A 17147-nucleotide genomic window follows, 5' to 3' on the forward strand; every position below is an offset into this window, starting at 1 on the left:
TAACAAAACGTTTATCACCTTCCTCCCCCTTCCCCCTCCCGTAAATTTCCTACATCCTCTGTATAATGATCAGGCCCGGAGCTAAGACCCCAAACCGGCCTCGAATCATTAAAATAACAAAGCCCCAGCGATCGCTTTTATCCAGGTCGGCTCGGGGAAGTGGAAAGCGCTGGTGGTAAAGGACCTGTTGAGTGACTTCTTCACACTCGCCGGCTACGAGCTGCCTCCCCCCTCGGCGAGAAACCAATAAATATCCCTCGCCGGGAAATGCCACCCTCTCTCCCGCCCGCAATTAACTTCCAGATGCAGAGCCCCGGGGCAGCGTTATTTGCTGCAGAAGTGTCTCCAGGGCAGCCGCTCCCTCCCTCCGGAGCAGCGCCCCAGCTCCGCGCGGCTCTCCCGACCGCGGGACAGCGCCCGAGCCCCGCGGCTGCGGAACTCGCGGAACTCCGCGCATCTCCCCGCGCATCGCCAAAGCCCCTTCCCCGCCGCGGCTGCCTGCGCGGGGAGCCGGCAGCACCGCTCCGCTCTACTCACCCTCCCTGCGCACGCATCGGCCGCCGGGCCCCTCCTGCCGCCGGCTGCTCCGGCGGCTGCAGCGAGCCGGGGACCGCCGAGACAGGCGGCGAGGGCGAGGAGCAAGGAGCCGAGCTGCAGCCCCGGTGCCATGGTCCGCAGCGAGCCCGGCGCGGGCGGCGGGGCGGGGGCGGCAGCGCTGCCGCCCGGTGCGTGTCGGTGTGTCCGGGTGTCTGACGGTGCGGCTGTGTGTGCATGCGCGCCCAGCCCGGGGGCGGGGGGTTCGCCCGAGCCCCGGCCCCGCCGCCCCCGCCCCGCTCCAGTCCTGGCAAGCGGCAACAATGGGAGGGAGCAGGAGCTCCTCCGGCTGCTTTGCTTTGCACTCTTCCCTTCCCTTCCCGGGGAGCCCTCAGTGTGCGGGGCCTCCCCGCTCCCCGGGACAGCGGGGGGCTGCTGCTGCCTTCCTGGCAAGTAAGGGGTCAAGACAGTACCTGGCCGAATTCCCATCTTGGTTATATGGTGCGGTACCATATTCCTGATCCACTCACTACATTGCAAGGAAGAGAGGCATCACTTAGTGACACAAAACCAAAGGAGTATGGTCCAGGTGCTTCACAAGATCAAGGCCACAAGCCAAAGATCAGTCATAGATCTTTGACGTGCTTTTATGCATTACCGAATCGAAGAATCAATTAGGTTGGGAAACACCTCTGAGATCATCAACTGCCATGTCCAGTCTTTCCTTAAACACTTTCAAGGGACAGTGACTCCTCCATCTCCCTGGGCACTCCATTCCCATGTCTAACCCTCACTGTAAAGAAATTCCTCCCAATGTCCAACCTAAATCTCCCCTGGCACAGTTTAAGACTGTATCTTCTCATCCTGTTTCTGCCTGGGAGAAGAGATCCCACTGGCTACAACCTCCTTTCAGGTAGCTGTAGAGGCTGATAAGGTCACCTCCAAGCCTCCTTTTCTCCAGGCTAAACAACACCAGTTTCCACAGCTACTCTTTAATTACTCTTTAATTAAGGAAGACAAACTGGAAGAATATAATGTCATAAAGTTTTCAACTGCAGAAAATGCAAAGGAATTTGTACATGGCAATAAATATTTCAGCTTATTCAACTGGAGTTAATTCTGATATAACATGCTTTGATGAAAATACTTTTCTTTCAAATTAAATAAATCCCATTTCTGATAAATGTCAAATGCAAGCTGGTCTAATATATCAGTAAATCACATCAATTTCAACCCCTTTGCCTCAAAGTCATGTAAGAGACAGAGCAGCCCAAGGTTCTTCCGAGGCACAGGATGATTCAGCTTGGAAGGGACCTCAGGGGTCACTAGGCCTAACCCTCTGCTCAAAGTAGCCCTAACTTCAGTTTTAGATGAGGCAGCCCAGGGCTGTCATATGTCCCTTTTACATATCACTTAACTCCAATCAGTTTTGAAAACCTTGATTTTAGTACATTCTGTTTGCAATGATTGCTCTTGGACAAAAACATCATCCTCATGGAACAGACAAACCCATCAATATTTTATAAAAGACATTACAGCTTGGATTAAAATAGTATGTAAAACCACCACTAAAGCAATCAGTTGAAAGGAAACATGACCAGCTGGTAATTTTTAACTACTATTGGTTTTACACCTGTCATAGGGTTTTCCATCCTTTGTGACTAGTGGTGAAAATAATACAATAAAACTTCCTTAAACTGCTTGTTTAAGTTGATGGATCACAGCCCTGGCACTCATATTTACCTTTGAAAACAGGTTTGTGACTTCAGGAAGGCTATAGCCCTCCACTGTGATATGAACAGAAATTACATTTTTGCCATTAAAGGTTTTTTTTAGCAAAAGTTGGAGGTTAAGCCATAGCTCTTTGCAGCTCTGGGAACAAAAGGTTCTTACTTTTGGTGTCCATTGCCCCTGCAGGCTGGAATTCTGAAAAAGGTAATATTAAGTCTCTAGGTGGAATCTCACTGATTTTATGATTAGATATTTTTGTTGGCCAAGTATACCCAGGCCAGAATGGAAGTTTAGCATGTTTTCTCACTGTACACCACACTTTTCTGTCTGGATATTCCTGCTTTACTTTCTCCTTGCATTACTCAGAAGTAATCTAACAGACTTGAAAACTATATGAGCATTTTTATTTTTAATCAAGTCAGGCTGCATAAAACCCATGTAAATAACTAGTCCTTTTCTGTTTGAATGAATTACAAAGGACATAAATACTAGCATCGTGGCTAAAGAAAGGAAGACATATGTACAGTTCATTTACAGGTCAGTAAATACCTCTGCTTCCCATAACCACCTGTGACAAGCAAGGATTCCCTGTTGAACATAACGCCACTGATTTGCAATTAAATCTTCCAAACCATAGGGAAAACTGTTTGGCTTTTTCTGTTAACTGAGATCTAGACTGCTGGAGAAGCTGTAATTTTTAAGTGTGGACAAAATTAGAATTATCTGTGCCATTGATGCATTAGCCTATGATTTTAACAAAAACAGACACACAACAAATAGTGCCAATGCCTCAGTAGCAGAATAACTGAAGAACTCACAGCTGCCACTGGTTGCACTGGCAGTACCCAGAAAGCAGCAAAATGATTGGTCATATTTACTGAGACCTCAAACCTAGCAGCACAAAGCAAAGATGCCATCTCACAAAACCAGTATTGATACCTCCTTCCCAATAGTTCAGCCTACGCTAATAACAAAATGACATGTCTGAAAAACAATTCCTCCATGCTGCCACCATGTCCAACTTATCCCGTGAGTGAACTGAATACAGAATATTGCATTGCTCCGGATCCATTTAGAATAATTTATACTGAAATCTTTCGTGGAAAAAAGTAGTGGAGAGGAAGGAATCAAATGACAGCAGTTAATGTTTCTAACTGGAGTCTCCAAACTGCTGCGAGCTCATGGAAGGGCGAAAGTGGCTGCAAGGACTCTGCTTGTCTGTAGGTTCTTTTGTCCTTTTTACAACAGTCTCTTGTTTCTGAGCAGTATAGAATGCATACTATCCAAAAGTCATGGGTATCAATATCCTGCATGCTACAGCTGGTTTTGGTTGCCACTCTCCCTTCTTGCTTAATGCTAAAAATCCCTTTTTTTTCCTTCCCCTTTCTGACCAGCTGTTCCCAGATGGAGGAGACAGTGAGAACTCAGCAATCCCTATAAAAACATGAAAACTCATGTACCAAAAATTTCTGATAATATGGTTAAAAATTCCCTACAAAAACGTTCTATTGCTCAGCAAAAATTCATTCTTGGACTTGGAAGCTGTATGCTCCATCCATAGTTCATATTTCTAGCACTGAATTCTTTCCCAAGAGAGACTGACCTTGACTGCAAAAGAAATCAGCTTACTTTGGGGCAGAAAGCATTCATCAGGCTTGTAGAGTATTCAGTTCAGTCAGACAATCATGACTATTGCAATATCACAATATTGCAATATGTCAATAACTCCTGTTACAGACACTGCCCACTGTTAGGAAATGAGGATGAGATGCAGTGAATCAAGCAGACAATGTGCTAAAAGAGATGCCAGAACGGACACCCCTCAATGTGAGGGTCTTCTGGAACTTCATCTGGCAGATACTGGAAGGCAGAAAATCAGATCTTTTGAAAATACCCACTTACATGAAATTGTCCCACTTCCATTGGGATGGTTTATCTATGGGATGAGCACTGAGCATAAAATAGAGGAAGAACCATCTTCCAGTATCAAACTTTAAGATCAAAACTAACAAGTGTGAAATGGATGTGGACACTCCCAGCAAGGGCAGGAAAATTCCCACCTATGTCAGGGGTCATAAAAATACTGTTTCCATGGAGTCTTCTGTATTATAACATGCCACAGTTTCAAATTATCTGGCCAGGCTCAAGTGAAAGGTTATCAACTGATAAGAAAGCAACCTCAAGCCATAAAATTGAATTGAAATTTGAATCAAGTCTATCAATTGTTATGAATACCCATCTTGTTCAAGGCAACTGTTAAATCATTAGGCCTTGAGAAATGTGACAAAAATTCATGAAACACAGAGTTCACAAAGAAAAATCTGTATTACCAGTCCCATTTTATAGATGGGGAAACTTAAGCACCGAGTCATAAAGATGCCTGCTTTTATGTCTTGCACACATGCTCAGGGCTAAACCAATAATTAGATTTGGAGTCAGGAAAGACTCTGTGCCTTAGAACGGCAGGAAAAGACTCCTGTGTGTAGCATTCTTTGGTTTTAATTTGCTGCTTTCTGTAGAGACACACTGCTTGCTAAGGTCATCCAGACAGTACTCATGGGTGCAAGCCTCCAGAACAATTCCACCCAAGTGGCTGCTTCTCTCTCAGGAGTGGCAAAGAGCACCCAGCAGGCTGTCGTGGCAGCCAGCTGCCTCCTGCTGTGGCCACACGTTTATTGGCACTTTAGAGTAGCTGCTGCTGTGTCCAGATGGGAAAGTGGAATTAGATGCATGAATTCTACTTTGACACTGGCAGCCACCATTTCTATATCCAGATGCTTTGCAACAGGTCCTGAAACTGAGCATCCAGTCCTTACTGCTGGCTAAGCCAGACCTTCCAGAATCCCATGGAGTGTACTGGCAGGGATGTTTCTCTCCTGCTCACTTTTTTGTCACAGTGTCATGTTTGAGACTTTTCTCAAAAATCTCAAGTCTGTCTCCAGATATTTGGGGATGTGTTGAAGGTTGTAGAGTTCAGAGAGAAGGGAGTGAATGGTCTTGTGACCTTTCTGGATGACTTAATCTCTTCTACAGGAAATTGCACTCAATGACCAGAGAAGTTTAAGTCCTATATTCCTAGAGGCTCAAGTCAGCATCAGATGTAGGAGTATGTTATGGTGAAAAGGAAATGACTGAACTAAAGCAAATACTATTATATGAAAATTACTTCTGATCACCATCAAATCAACAATTTGTCAGTGATCCATGGATGCAAATCTTCATATAATATTACCCCTCCCCGGACCTCACAGTTCCCTATATTGTATAGAGGCCTCCTTCTACTGGCAGACGATGTTTGCAGCCAAATGTCAACTTTCTGTATTTCTGTTGAGTTTTGTATCTGTTTACTCATATGAATATAATAAAGGAAGTTCTCTAAGATTATTCAACTTAGTGATGTGCCACCAAGCACACTCCTCCCTGCTCCAAAAGCACACTGAAGTGACTCACCCTGTGGCCACATGTTGTTTCTGTGGGAGCAGGGCAGGACTGCATCTTTCAGCAGCAGTCTTCTGTTACACTGGATTAGGTGTAATATGAAACTGCACTTTTAGAGAAGAGTAGATTTATGATGCAAAGAAAATTTAAAATTGCATGGATGAGTCATTTTTCAATAAAAATGCTGTTGAACTAAAAATAATCCGAACCAACAACTGTATCCCCAAAGTTATCTATGTTTTATTCTTTAACAACAAGTGAATAATTTGTAATGTTCAATTTTAAAATAATGTATTTCTGCAATACAGAAATTTTATGTCAAACAGCTATTAAAAACATAAACCAAGATCCTCGCAATGCAGTTTGAATAAATGCCAGAAATGATAATGAAGTAATGTCCTTACAAAAGTTTCCAGTTTTAATTCTACTCTCAACCCTTTCTTATTGCAGCACAATGCTTCCCATGCAGACAGCCTGTCATTTTCCTTCTGCAGGGAAATACGGGGGAGGGAGGTGGGGCGGGAGAACAACCCTAACCTGATTTAACAGTCTGTTGTGCAATTCAACAGCATCCTGTGGCAATGTCTGCAAAATTAATCCTAGCACACTAAGGGACCCCTCACTGAGCATAACCTGCCTTAAACCCTTTCCCATTTAACTGAGGGAGAGCTATTTGCTCAAGCACTTTGGGATGACATCATTTGTTATTTGAGGCCAAAAGCTAAGGGTAATTAAGGCTAAAGAAAACGTTCTGAAAATTTTTGCAATTAAAATGCATGGAGACACTTGTAACAGATATCACTACAGAACAATAGAAACATGACTGGAAGAATTACAAAAAGTCTGACTATTGTGCAACCATTGTGGAAGAAAATTGGAAAGCCCTTTGTCAGTAGCACCTCATTCTACTCCCACAAAGGGAAATACACAAACAAAAGAAAATACAAAGGCTGGAGACATATGGAAATTGCATTTTTTGTTTATATGATAGATATTCCCCCAAATAGTCTAATGTAATTTTAAAACATTTTATAACAGATTTACAAAAGAATGCACAGCAATTCTACATGACTGGCCTAAAAAAAAAAGAGGAAGGGCCTTGTTAGGAGTGACAACTGTTGCTGGCAGCTCTACCTCTCCAACAAACAAACTCATGGTTCTTTTTATCTACAGTCTGGCATATTATTTTAAAACACTAATTTGAAGCAGTTGGATATCAGGATTGAGTTAGCTGCTTGTTTTTGGAAAGAGTAAGATAAATATGCAGATAGTAACAGACTGATCAAATGCAGTGAACAAGATTTGTTAAGACTCCATGGAAAGTTAAAGCCTGTTAATATGGTAAGTTACAATAGATAATTATTATTTCTTTCAAATTAGATTATAATGGTAACAATCACTGAAAATACTAGTCCTGCTAAACCATAATTTGTGATAAAACTAACTACCCCGGATCATATTTTTACAGAGGAGAGAAGGAAAAGATTGAATCAGCTTTCTCATTTAAACAAAAACATCCCCAAGAAAAGATTTTCCATGTAACCCACTTAAATTTTACAAAAGTTTCAGCATTCTAAGGGCAATGCTGATGCCACCTGAGAATGCTTCCCTCTGACTTCCTTTCTCTGCCAAAATGAATCAGAGCAAATTGCAGTAATATTGTCAGATAGCCACATCCTGTAGCACATAATGAGATTAAACTCTGAAGTGAGGGAAGCCTACAAATATTTGAATCATGACAGAAATTAAAGTGGATACTATTATATTTTAAAATATATTTTTAGTATTTTGCTCTGACCAAATGTTTTGAAATGCAATAAAATTAAGAAATGCACAGTGTTTAAATAGCATGAAGTAATTTCTTCGAATGTGATGAAACAATGAAAAATAAAAATCTGGTGGCAATAAGTGTTTCTGCCTGGCAAATATTTGCATTGACAACACTGTATTTATTATCACAGAAGAATTACATTAGTAGATATTGTACCAGAAGTCATTCTAAGTTTTACACCATAATGAGTGGGGTTTTTAGAACTGCAGGATAATTTGTCAAAAGCTTTCACAGAATCATTTAGCTTAGAAAAGACCTCTAAGTCCGAGTCCAACCCTTGACCAATCACCACACTGTCAAGCAGACCATTGCAGTAAATGCCACATCCAGTGGTTTCTTGAGCATGTCCAGGGATGGCAATTCCAACATCTCCCTAGGCAGCCTGTTCCAATTTTAACAACCCTTTGTGTGAAGAAATTCTTCCTGAGAATTTCTTTCTGGAATGTGAAAATATTCTCCTACCACAAACTGGCAATGCTGGGCAGTCTTACAGACACATAATCACGACAGCAGCCTAAATTCATTTAGAGGCAAGATTTTAAAAGGTTGGCTGTTCAGAGTACCAAAAATATTAAGCACCCGCACATCACTAGGTTCTGTTCATTATTGAGCACTCAGAGCTTTGGAAAATCAGGCCTGACATGGAGCATTTGTATGCGTGCACGATGTCAATTCGGTCACGAATGTTGGTAAATTGGAAGGATCGGTCAATCCCTTGCGGGCATCCCGTGCCCACGGCCCCGCTCCAGAGCGCGGAATGAAACCCCCCGAGCACGTGGGGCTGTCATTACTAAATGCAGCCACCAGAGGGCAGAAGCAGCCCAGCAGTTTTCTAGGCAGTTCAAATACAGACTAAAACTGTTTCAAAATTTATGACTTTAAAGCCTGTCTTTATATGGAAAAGCCAAATAAATAGCCAACAATTTTTAGTGCACAATACTTTATCTGCTATCTTCTTAATTTAGCATCATTCATAGAAACTGAATCCCAAGATAATTTTGAATATTACTATGATCCATCCATACAATAAAATTCTGAAGATTAAAAGTATGAAATCTATCATTAAAATATATATATTCATTTTAATTTAATATATAAAACATAATTTGGTTATGCAGAAAAGAGACTGCCCCAGAATCTAGAAATTGTGGACAGGCACTTAAAACCTTAGAAGTAGTACTGGTAAAATAAAAATTCAGTGCTAAGAGAGCAAGAAAGGATCAGAGAAAAAGAAGGTACAATAATTGAGTTGGTGCAAGGTCATCGGTTTTTTTAAAGGTCACAATGAGATAATGTGTTTGAAACATATGCAATTTAGAAATTACAAATTCCCAAAATTTTATAGAGATTAATAACAAGACTAATGACATAGATAATTTTTAATGAAGAGGACTATCTTATACCACCTGCCTACTTCTGTCCTTTTGCTCCAAATTGCACAAGGTTAAGGAAAAGAGTGACAGACCGTACTCATGGTGTTCTCAAGCCATCCTAATGGCAGAGGAAATCCTGGTTTAGGAGCTAGGAGAAAAAAATCCTGGAACATAAATCCAGAAAGAAGGAATATTTACTTCCCTTTCAGTCTGGGTGCTGTATCAATTTTACTGGCCACACATACACATCCTTACAACATCTCAAGCCAGATGACCCTGCTTGAAATTTAATATCAAAAGCATAACTGGTACCTATGTGAATCCACAACATATTCTGTTTGCTCAAGACACCGGACTTTACACCCACTGATCCACAACATGGATCAAAACACACCTGAAAAATCTGTTCTTTCATTGATTTTTTGTTCTTTTTTTCCCTTTTATTTTTCTTTTAAGGCACAAACAATGCATTACTTATTCTGTCACTCCAATACCAGCCCCATAGCACATCCATGTGATCAAATATTAAACATACTCAGGGGTATGAAAGTCATTGGCAATTACACCCAGCTACACCAAAACCTGTATATCCCTAAGCATTTTTGATCATGGTCTTACCTCCCTGCTTAATAAATAGTGTCCTGCAAAAAAACAGATATTAGAAGAAATCCTTATTGCTGTTTCTAAACTCAACAAGTACATGATTAGTTTTCCAATTTGCTAGTCAATCTAAGAAAGGAAAACTTCAGTGGTAACACTGTGCCATGCAAAACAGCATTTCACTCTTCAGGATTCTCCTGAAAATACTGCTGGCCCCACCAGTATCAATTTTGGGTGCCCAAAACAGACAGACTGGTTTCCATATTTTCTGTGTAACCCCCTCATGTCCCGCAAGTCCAGGCACTATCCCTCCCAAAAGGAATCTAGAACTGCAGGCTCTTCAGCAGCCCTGGATTCCTCTCCCTCACCAACAATCCTGTTTGCCCACTGTGACCACAAGAACTCCCTTCATGATGCAATCAGGTGGGATCCTTATGCCCCCCAAGAGGCTGAACAGCCCCAGCTCCCCCTCATATAATTATTATTATTGCTTTGTCTTTTTACTGTTTCATTATCAAATATGCACATAAGATATTCTAAATAGCTCATGTAAAAGTAATAGAATGTGATTTTGATTCAAGGTGAATCCATGACATGAATAACAGGACATGAAATAATAATTCAAGTCAATCACTATAGCTCCAAAGTATTCTTGGAAATAAAATACCTTAAATTTCCCATGCAATTATGTAATATTCAGTCCTTTAAAATAAAGGGACAAAGATAATCTGTCTAACAATTAATAGGGAAATGAAGTCAATCCAAGGAATAGAAAAGTTGTTTTACAACCAATTTCTAGAAAGCTTTGATTTTATGATTGTTAGTTAAACCTGAGAGTTGGTCTCAATCGTTTAAGAGTAGCTTATTTTCGTGTTAGATAAACTGAAGGAGTTTGCAAATGATTTTATGCTGCTTTTATACAAGGCTTCTGTTAAAATCCAGTCACATAAAATTGCTGGATTATTTTTAAAGTCACATTTCCTTTTAATAATGCTTTGAGCACAATGTTAATCTTCTTACATACAACTATAAAAGTCACAGGTTTCATCTCTTCCAAAGTATTTCCAATACAAAACTTTGAACAAGTAGAAAAATGTAAATGTATCCACACACACAAGAAAAATCATAACCTGTAGTTTGCTGGTGTGCTGGCTTGCTATTTGTAAGCACAGACTTGACTAAATAATTGCAGATTCAAAGTGTTAAATGACAGTTTAATGAATGCTGTTTCAACCTGGGCTTTTGATGCTAACATTAAAGTTTTAAACTATGGTTTTATGTATGCTTCAAGTAACATCAAAATAGAACTTTGGAAGCATTGGCTCTTTGGTATAAATTAACGTGAATCTGCTTTTAGACCATAGGCATAGCACATCTTTTTTGGACAGCACTGCACATTGCTGAAATTTGTAGTTAGAAAAAAAATAGAGACAATAATTAAGAGAAGAACATCAATTTAAAACAAATTACTATGCAAGCAAGTGGAAAACACTACTAGAATATTTAAGCTGCAGTACAGTCAGAGACAGAGGCCCAGTATCATCCTGAGTGAGGATTGTAGCTATTGATGGCTGTTGACATGACGACTTGCCCATATTAAGAGTGAGAGGGTTTTTTGCTGCAACAGTTTTTCTCCATCTTAGTCGATGTATCAGCTTATCACAAGGGTCAAATGATCGCTGGAGCCAAAGCAAGGCAACATGGCTGGAAGCAAAGGTTGTGGCTTCATGAGCTTAAGCCAGAACTAGAACAAAAAAGACCGAGACTCTACGCTCTGAAGCGCAGAGAGACAAACAGAACCACTGCGAGGCAAAGCATGCAAAAGTGGGGCAGGGCTGGATTCCAGCATCCAGGGTGGCCTCTGCCGACTGCCTCACCCACTGCCGTTCCTGGCCTGGCAGTGCCTGCACAGGTAACAGAACTGTCACACGCACTGCCAAGGGAGCCCTGCATATTGCCAGCAACTACAAGACAAAGATCCTGTGAAGTCCAGACTAATACTTTTCAAGGGGGGAAAAAAATCCAGCTGTTTTGAGAAAGTGATGGGCACAATTTAAACCCATGCTGGTCAGAGCATGTATAAATGTAAAGTGAGAGGCTCTTTTTTGACTTGCTGATTCCTTTACTCTGGGAAGAACAAGCTAAAGCCAAATGAAGGAAATAATGCAACTCTGCTTTTAAATTCTTTCCCCCTTAGCACTATGTGGGACACTCCTAGTACCTCACACCAAAGATCCTGCTGGTAACATTTGCTAATGGAGAGCAGGATACCAGGGCTGGTGCTATTATTATTCTGCTACTATTCTACTGCTTCTCTTAAATTGCTTTGTCAGACTTCCGTCACTTGAGACAAGTTCCATTATAGCAGACATTAGGTGTATTTAGGTATTTGCCAGATAATAGAGTAAGGTTCTTAGGCAATCATTCTGTACAGATTAGTCTAATCTGTTGCTGCTGGAAACCTTCTTTCCAGAAGCAAAGTAGACAATAGTTTCAGATTACCTGCAGTAAGGTTAAACTATGGGCAATATATGTTTTGAGGTGTGAAGAAAAACAAAATAGAAGAATGCATTCCCAATATTGTCTTTGCCTTTACCAGATCAGGCAGGTATCTGAATTGAGATTTCAATTTCTCTAAAAACTATTCCTAATGGATCTGGCTCAATTTAAATTGCTTTACTTGTGAATGTTCCCTTAAGTATTTTGGAATGCAGGATACAACAGAAGTTCAGTTAGGAATGTTATTTCCCAAATCCAACAAAGCACAAAAAAATTAACATTTCAATATCAGATAAAAGTTTGTTATTTTCATATTAAAATAAGATTTCCAGGAGCAAAGTCAAACAATTCAAGATTTTTAGGATTCTGTATAAAATTGAAGGCAATGAGCCAATGAAGTTAAGAACACAGAAGGGCCAATATCTGTAGCCCAGTTCTAAAGTAATGCAGTTTTTCAGTGATATTTTTCAGAAAATACAGAAATGTTTTTTTAATTTAAACTCTCATAGCTCAAACTATCATTCAAAATACTAAGTAAGGACTGAAGTCAGATCATCCCTCCTGTTGGGTTTTAGCTTTTTTTTTGTATGAGACAATATAAAATGATTTTTTTCTATCACCCCATTTTCTCAACTTACCTTTCATCCTATTGGACAACAGATATGGATACAAGCATGGAGAGAGGAAGAGCAATACTGTGTTTGTTCATGAGATAATGTAGAATTTATGTCTAGCAAGAAACATAGGCTGGAGTCTAACAGAAGGTCACCAGCACTTGGGACAAGTGCTTAGAGCTCTGCTGAACAAAGAGCAGCATAAACCTGTACTTACAATGTTTCCCTACATTGTGGCCATGAAGAGTTGGGTGGGGTTTTTTCATATAAGGCTCTCCTTGACTTCAGGATGAATATCAAATATGAGGATAATTAACTTTCTTGTACTGTTCGATAAAAATTAATTCAACACCCTAAAATTAATGGCAATGATCTGCATACCCGGCCTGGTCCCCACTGATTTGATCCCATGAAATGCTACATTCTGTCATTGAAAGATAATAGGGCAACTTCCATAACTGGAACACTTACACTGACAAGAGAGGAGATAACCAAGTTAAAGAATTAAACAGGCAAATAGCCTAAATTAATTAAAATTATATAAAAAGATTATAATTGTCAGCTTCTTTTAACTGAGCAATTGTTCAAACTGAAGAGCCAGTTGAATATTAGTCCTTCCATTTGAGACACCTTTTTCTAAAAACCATGTTCTTTATGAAAACTATCATATTCTTTATAAATAAGCTATTTAAACTCCAATGTGACAAACTGTTTCCAGTAGCAAAATTTATTTTGCATCTGGTTTATTTCAGACTTGAAACAGACTTCTCCTAAAACCATAAAGCTTTGTCAAGTCACCTGCAGTAATTGATAGTAGCTGAAAATCTTGTGCAACCCAGGGTTTGCATTTTTTTGAACTGCAAAAATATCTCAACTTCTTTGAAAATTCTTACTCAAGTATATAGGAAAAGTTCACTTTTCCCACAAAAAGTAGATTATAATAATACTTCAAGTATTTACAGTTTATTTGAATGAAAATTATAATAAAATTTCAAATCTGAGCATAAAATCATAATTACTATATCATTACTTAATACAGGTTATGAATAATCATTCATTTTCTGCAGTAGTACTGTAACAGCAAGCCATCCTTCCTTCTACTCTAGCAGGCTGGAGGTGAAAGTGTTTTTCACCATTAGAAACTGAGATTCTCTGTGTGATCTTTTCAGCTTTGCACGACGGTTCTGGAACCAGATCTAAAATGGAAAGAGAAGGGATGCTTTTCAGAAATACAGCAGTGGAAAGTATTCACACAGCATTACACATTTGTATGGTGACACCAGTTTGCAAGTTCAATATAAATTTTAAATCTGCAGATGATAGCATGTAGCTACCTGCTGTAATTTTAACACCATAGATGAAGAAAATAATATCCCCAGCTTAACTGGAAAGTAAGAATCAGCTTCACTGTAATTAATATAAAAACTGGTATTAAATTCAGTGACAGAATCAGACCCTGGAAGATCCTGAACATCTGGAATTCACACACTTATGGTGCTATTTCTTCAGCTGCTTAACTATTTGCAACATCAAGTTTCCCATCAGGCCAAATATAATACTTGCATCAAAAACCTGATAAAAAACAAAGCAAAGCCCAAATTCTAATGTTTACAGTATGCTTCTTATCACACTGAACTACCTGGAAATCAATAATTAATATCCCTGAATAGATTTTGCTTTTGGAAGATGAAGACATAGGTTCAAACACTTATTTAACACATCTATGCTCTGCTGGCAGTCTTGCAAAATGTGCAGGCAGTCACACAAATTATGTCCATACTTGTTTCAAATACATTTTTCAAATATGGTGACAAGCAAAATATAAATATGATTGTAAGGAAATGATCAAGTTCTGCACATAATAACTAGAGATTAACAGAGCAGATATTGTGGAAATATTATAGTGATGAATACCTCATCAATGCTATGGAAGGCTTTAGAATTCAGAAGGAATTCGATGGTTTCCATTTCACAAATCATTGAAGGCACATATATACATTGATTTAAACTGAGAATATTAACATCCTTATTACTGCTGTCAAACTACTTACTTATATATCCAGAGAGTACATACAGCTGGAATTACAGAAAAGTTCAAATAAATTTTTATTTACCTGGATCCTGTCTTCATCTAACTCTAATTTGCGAGCTAACTCTTCTCTAATATCAATGCCGGGGTAGGAGTTCATTTTAAAAACATTTTCCAATACTTCAATCTGAGGAGATTAAACACACTTGTTGAATAGTTATCACTATGTTCATAGCAGTAAAACATAAAATAAATAAAATAACAGCTTCGTTTGTTCAACAGGAGACTTCTGATCAGTATTTGCACAATTCTGATTCCATAGATAAAGAGAGGTCTGCTGAAATTAGCAACATTCCTGTTAATTTACACTAGTTCCTGATTACATTTCTCTCTGCCAAGGTACATCACACTGAATTTATCAGCTGTTAGAGGTTTCTTCCAACATTTTATTAAACTACATTGTTACTCATTTGTTAAGTAGGAGGAAAGCCCTACCTGGTTTCTAGTGAATGCAGTTCGTGGTCTTCTACCCCTGTACCAGCTCAATTCTCGTTTGAAAGACAGCCTTTCAGCGACTGAAAAATATTTTTCACATTTGAAAACTTTTTCCTCTTGCACTGGATCACTTCTAGCATGAAATAATGGATTTTCATAGCAAACAACAGGGATTTGCCGATGGGGATCACTGTCATCACCTAAAACTAGAAAGAACAAGAAAAGGAGAGCTTCAATTTACTGGTTTGCAGTAGAAACATGCCAATGTTTTTAAAGGGTGAAATCTTGAGAGGTTACAAAACAGACCGACTTACCCAAACTGCTGCATGCATCCATCCAGGGTCTGTGAGGTTTCCCAGCTGGAATGCCATCTTTTTTCTGCTCCAGTCCCAATATACTCTCAATTGAGAAGGAGCACTGTGTGGTTTTATTCTCTCCAAAGCCGGGCACCTTGCGCAGATCCGGAGAAGCTGCTGTGTTAGCAGCACACAGCGAGGGACCGGCCATGCCTTCGCCCTCAGCCAGCATAGCAGGGGTACTGTACTTGCATTTCTCCACAAGTCTCCTTATAGCTATGTTGACAAGGGGGTTGGATTTGCAACGTCATTAATTAAAATCCTTTATTAGAAAGTTTTAGCATGTCAATGAAAACTCTCCCACCAAGAGGCACGAGGAGTTAATTGTTTATTTGTTTGCAAGTAATTAGCAACTAATGGTGACACTAGGGGGGCCACCAAGGGGGACAGAAAGTGTTATCTCTCCTAACCAGAGCATCGACTTAACTTTCTCAAAAGAAGCTGTGCACAAATGTAGTACTTCTCTTTTATTTGAAATCATTAATGTATAAAATCAGTTTTTTAAAAAACTTTATACTCTAATGGACTCCACTTACCTAAACATAGAAGCATGATAGGAAACCAGTCAAGTAATAAGTAATCTCATTTAAGTGAATTTCCTTCCAAGGAAATTTAAAAAATAATCTCTTAATGCTATTAGGGTAATCCCGATGAAAATGCCTCTGTTTTTTCATATGCATATGTAATGGTGAACGTGGTCAATAAAACAACAATAGCTTTTGGCATAAGGCACTGTGCAGTGGGTTGGCAGTGTTGTCAAAGCTCAGTGTAATTGCCTTCCAAGTGCCTGGATTAGTTAATAGGAACAGTTGCACCAACTATTTTAAATAATTCATGCATTCATTTTTCTTATGAAAATAACTTTGTTGCAGCCTTTTTGAAACATACCAGATGTGAAATTTCCTGATAATTCTTCACTACATCAAAGCAAAACTTCAAGTAATAGAAGTAGTGCACTCAAATGTATAGGTTTAAAAGCATCCTTTTTCTCATAGATGCCTCTCCCTTCTCGTAGGTTTATAGCAAATAGAAGCATATTAAAATCCTACAGAGCAAACACTTAAAAAATTATGAGTAATGGGGAGAAAGGAGATAAAGGCTTTGTAATGGGGCTCAAAGTCTGACAGAATTCAGATTTCATCCATTATAAAGAAAATACTGAGTATAACATTTTTATATTCAAGCTCATCTGTCACTTACACAACAGTTTACATTACATGCTCAAAACCAGCTTTTGGTTCAGGACAAGAAAAGGAGGAATTTCTGTAGAGACACTGTAAAATCAAGATTTATCCAAAAATAACAGGCAAAAATGAAAGCAATATTTTCATTTCAGGAGGAACAGTTACCCCTCCTACTGGCCTTTGTGTTGTGCAGTAAGATTGCTGTCAAACCAAACTATTAAAAAGTGATTAATTCCAGAAGTGATCTTACAAAGGACACATCTCAGCACAGATCAATGGATCTTGAAGCAGCATCAATCCACCTGCAATGATCACTTGCAAGCTGAGCTCCAGCCACCATTATAGACCTTAAGCCTTCACTTGAAAACTGTATTTCATTATTTTGGCCCATTAGTAATGACCAATACTACCTTGCAACCCATGTGAAATTACCTATAGACTTTTAGCTAAATACCTTTGTAGG

The 17147-nt window shown here is 39.4% G+C and overlaps 1 protein-coding gene across 1 annotated transcript; it reads right to left on the reverse strand.

Moving 5' to 3' along the window:
• Positions 1–13717: 13717 nt before the first annotated feature.
• On the reverse strand, positions 13718–15672 carry HESX1 (HESX homeobox 1; the record flags this gene model as incomplete). Its single annotated transcript, XM_082289075.1, has 4 exons — positions 13718–13816; positions 14735–14836; positions 15145–15350; positions 15459–15672. The coding sequence occupies 4 exons, from the start codon at positions 15670–15672 to the stop codon at positions 13718–13720; spliced, it is 621 nt and encodes a 206-aa protein (XP_082145201.1).
• Between the last annotated feature and the right edge of the window lie 1475 nt (positions 15673–17147).

This window comes from Coloeus monedula, assembly GCF_965178545.1.
Source record: "Coloeus monedula genome assembly, chromosome: 11".
NCBI lineage: Eukaryota > Metazoa > Chordata > Aves > Passeriformes > Corvidae > Coloeus > Coloeus monedula.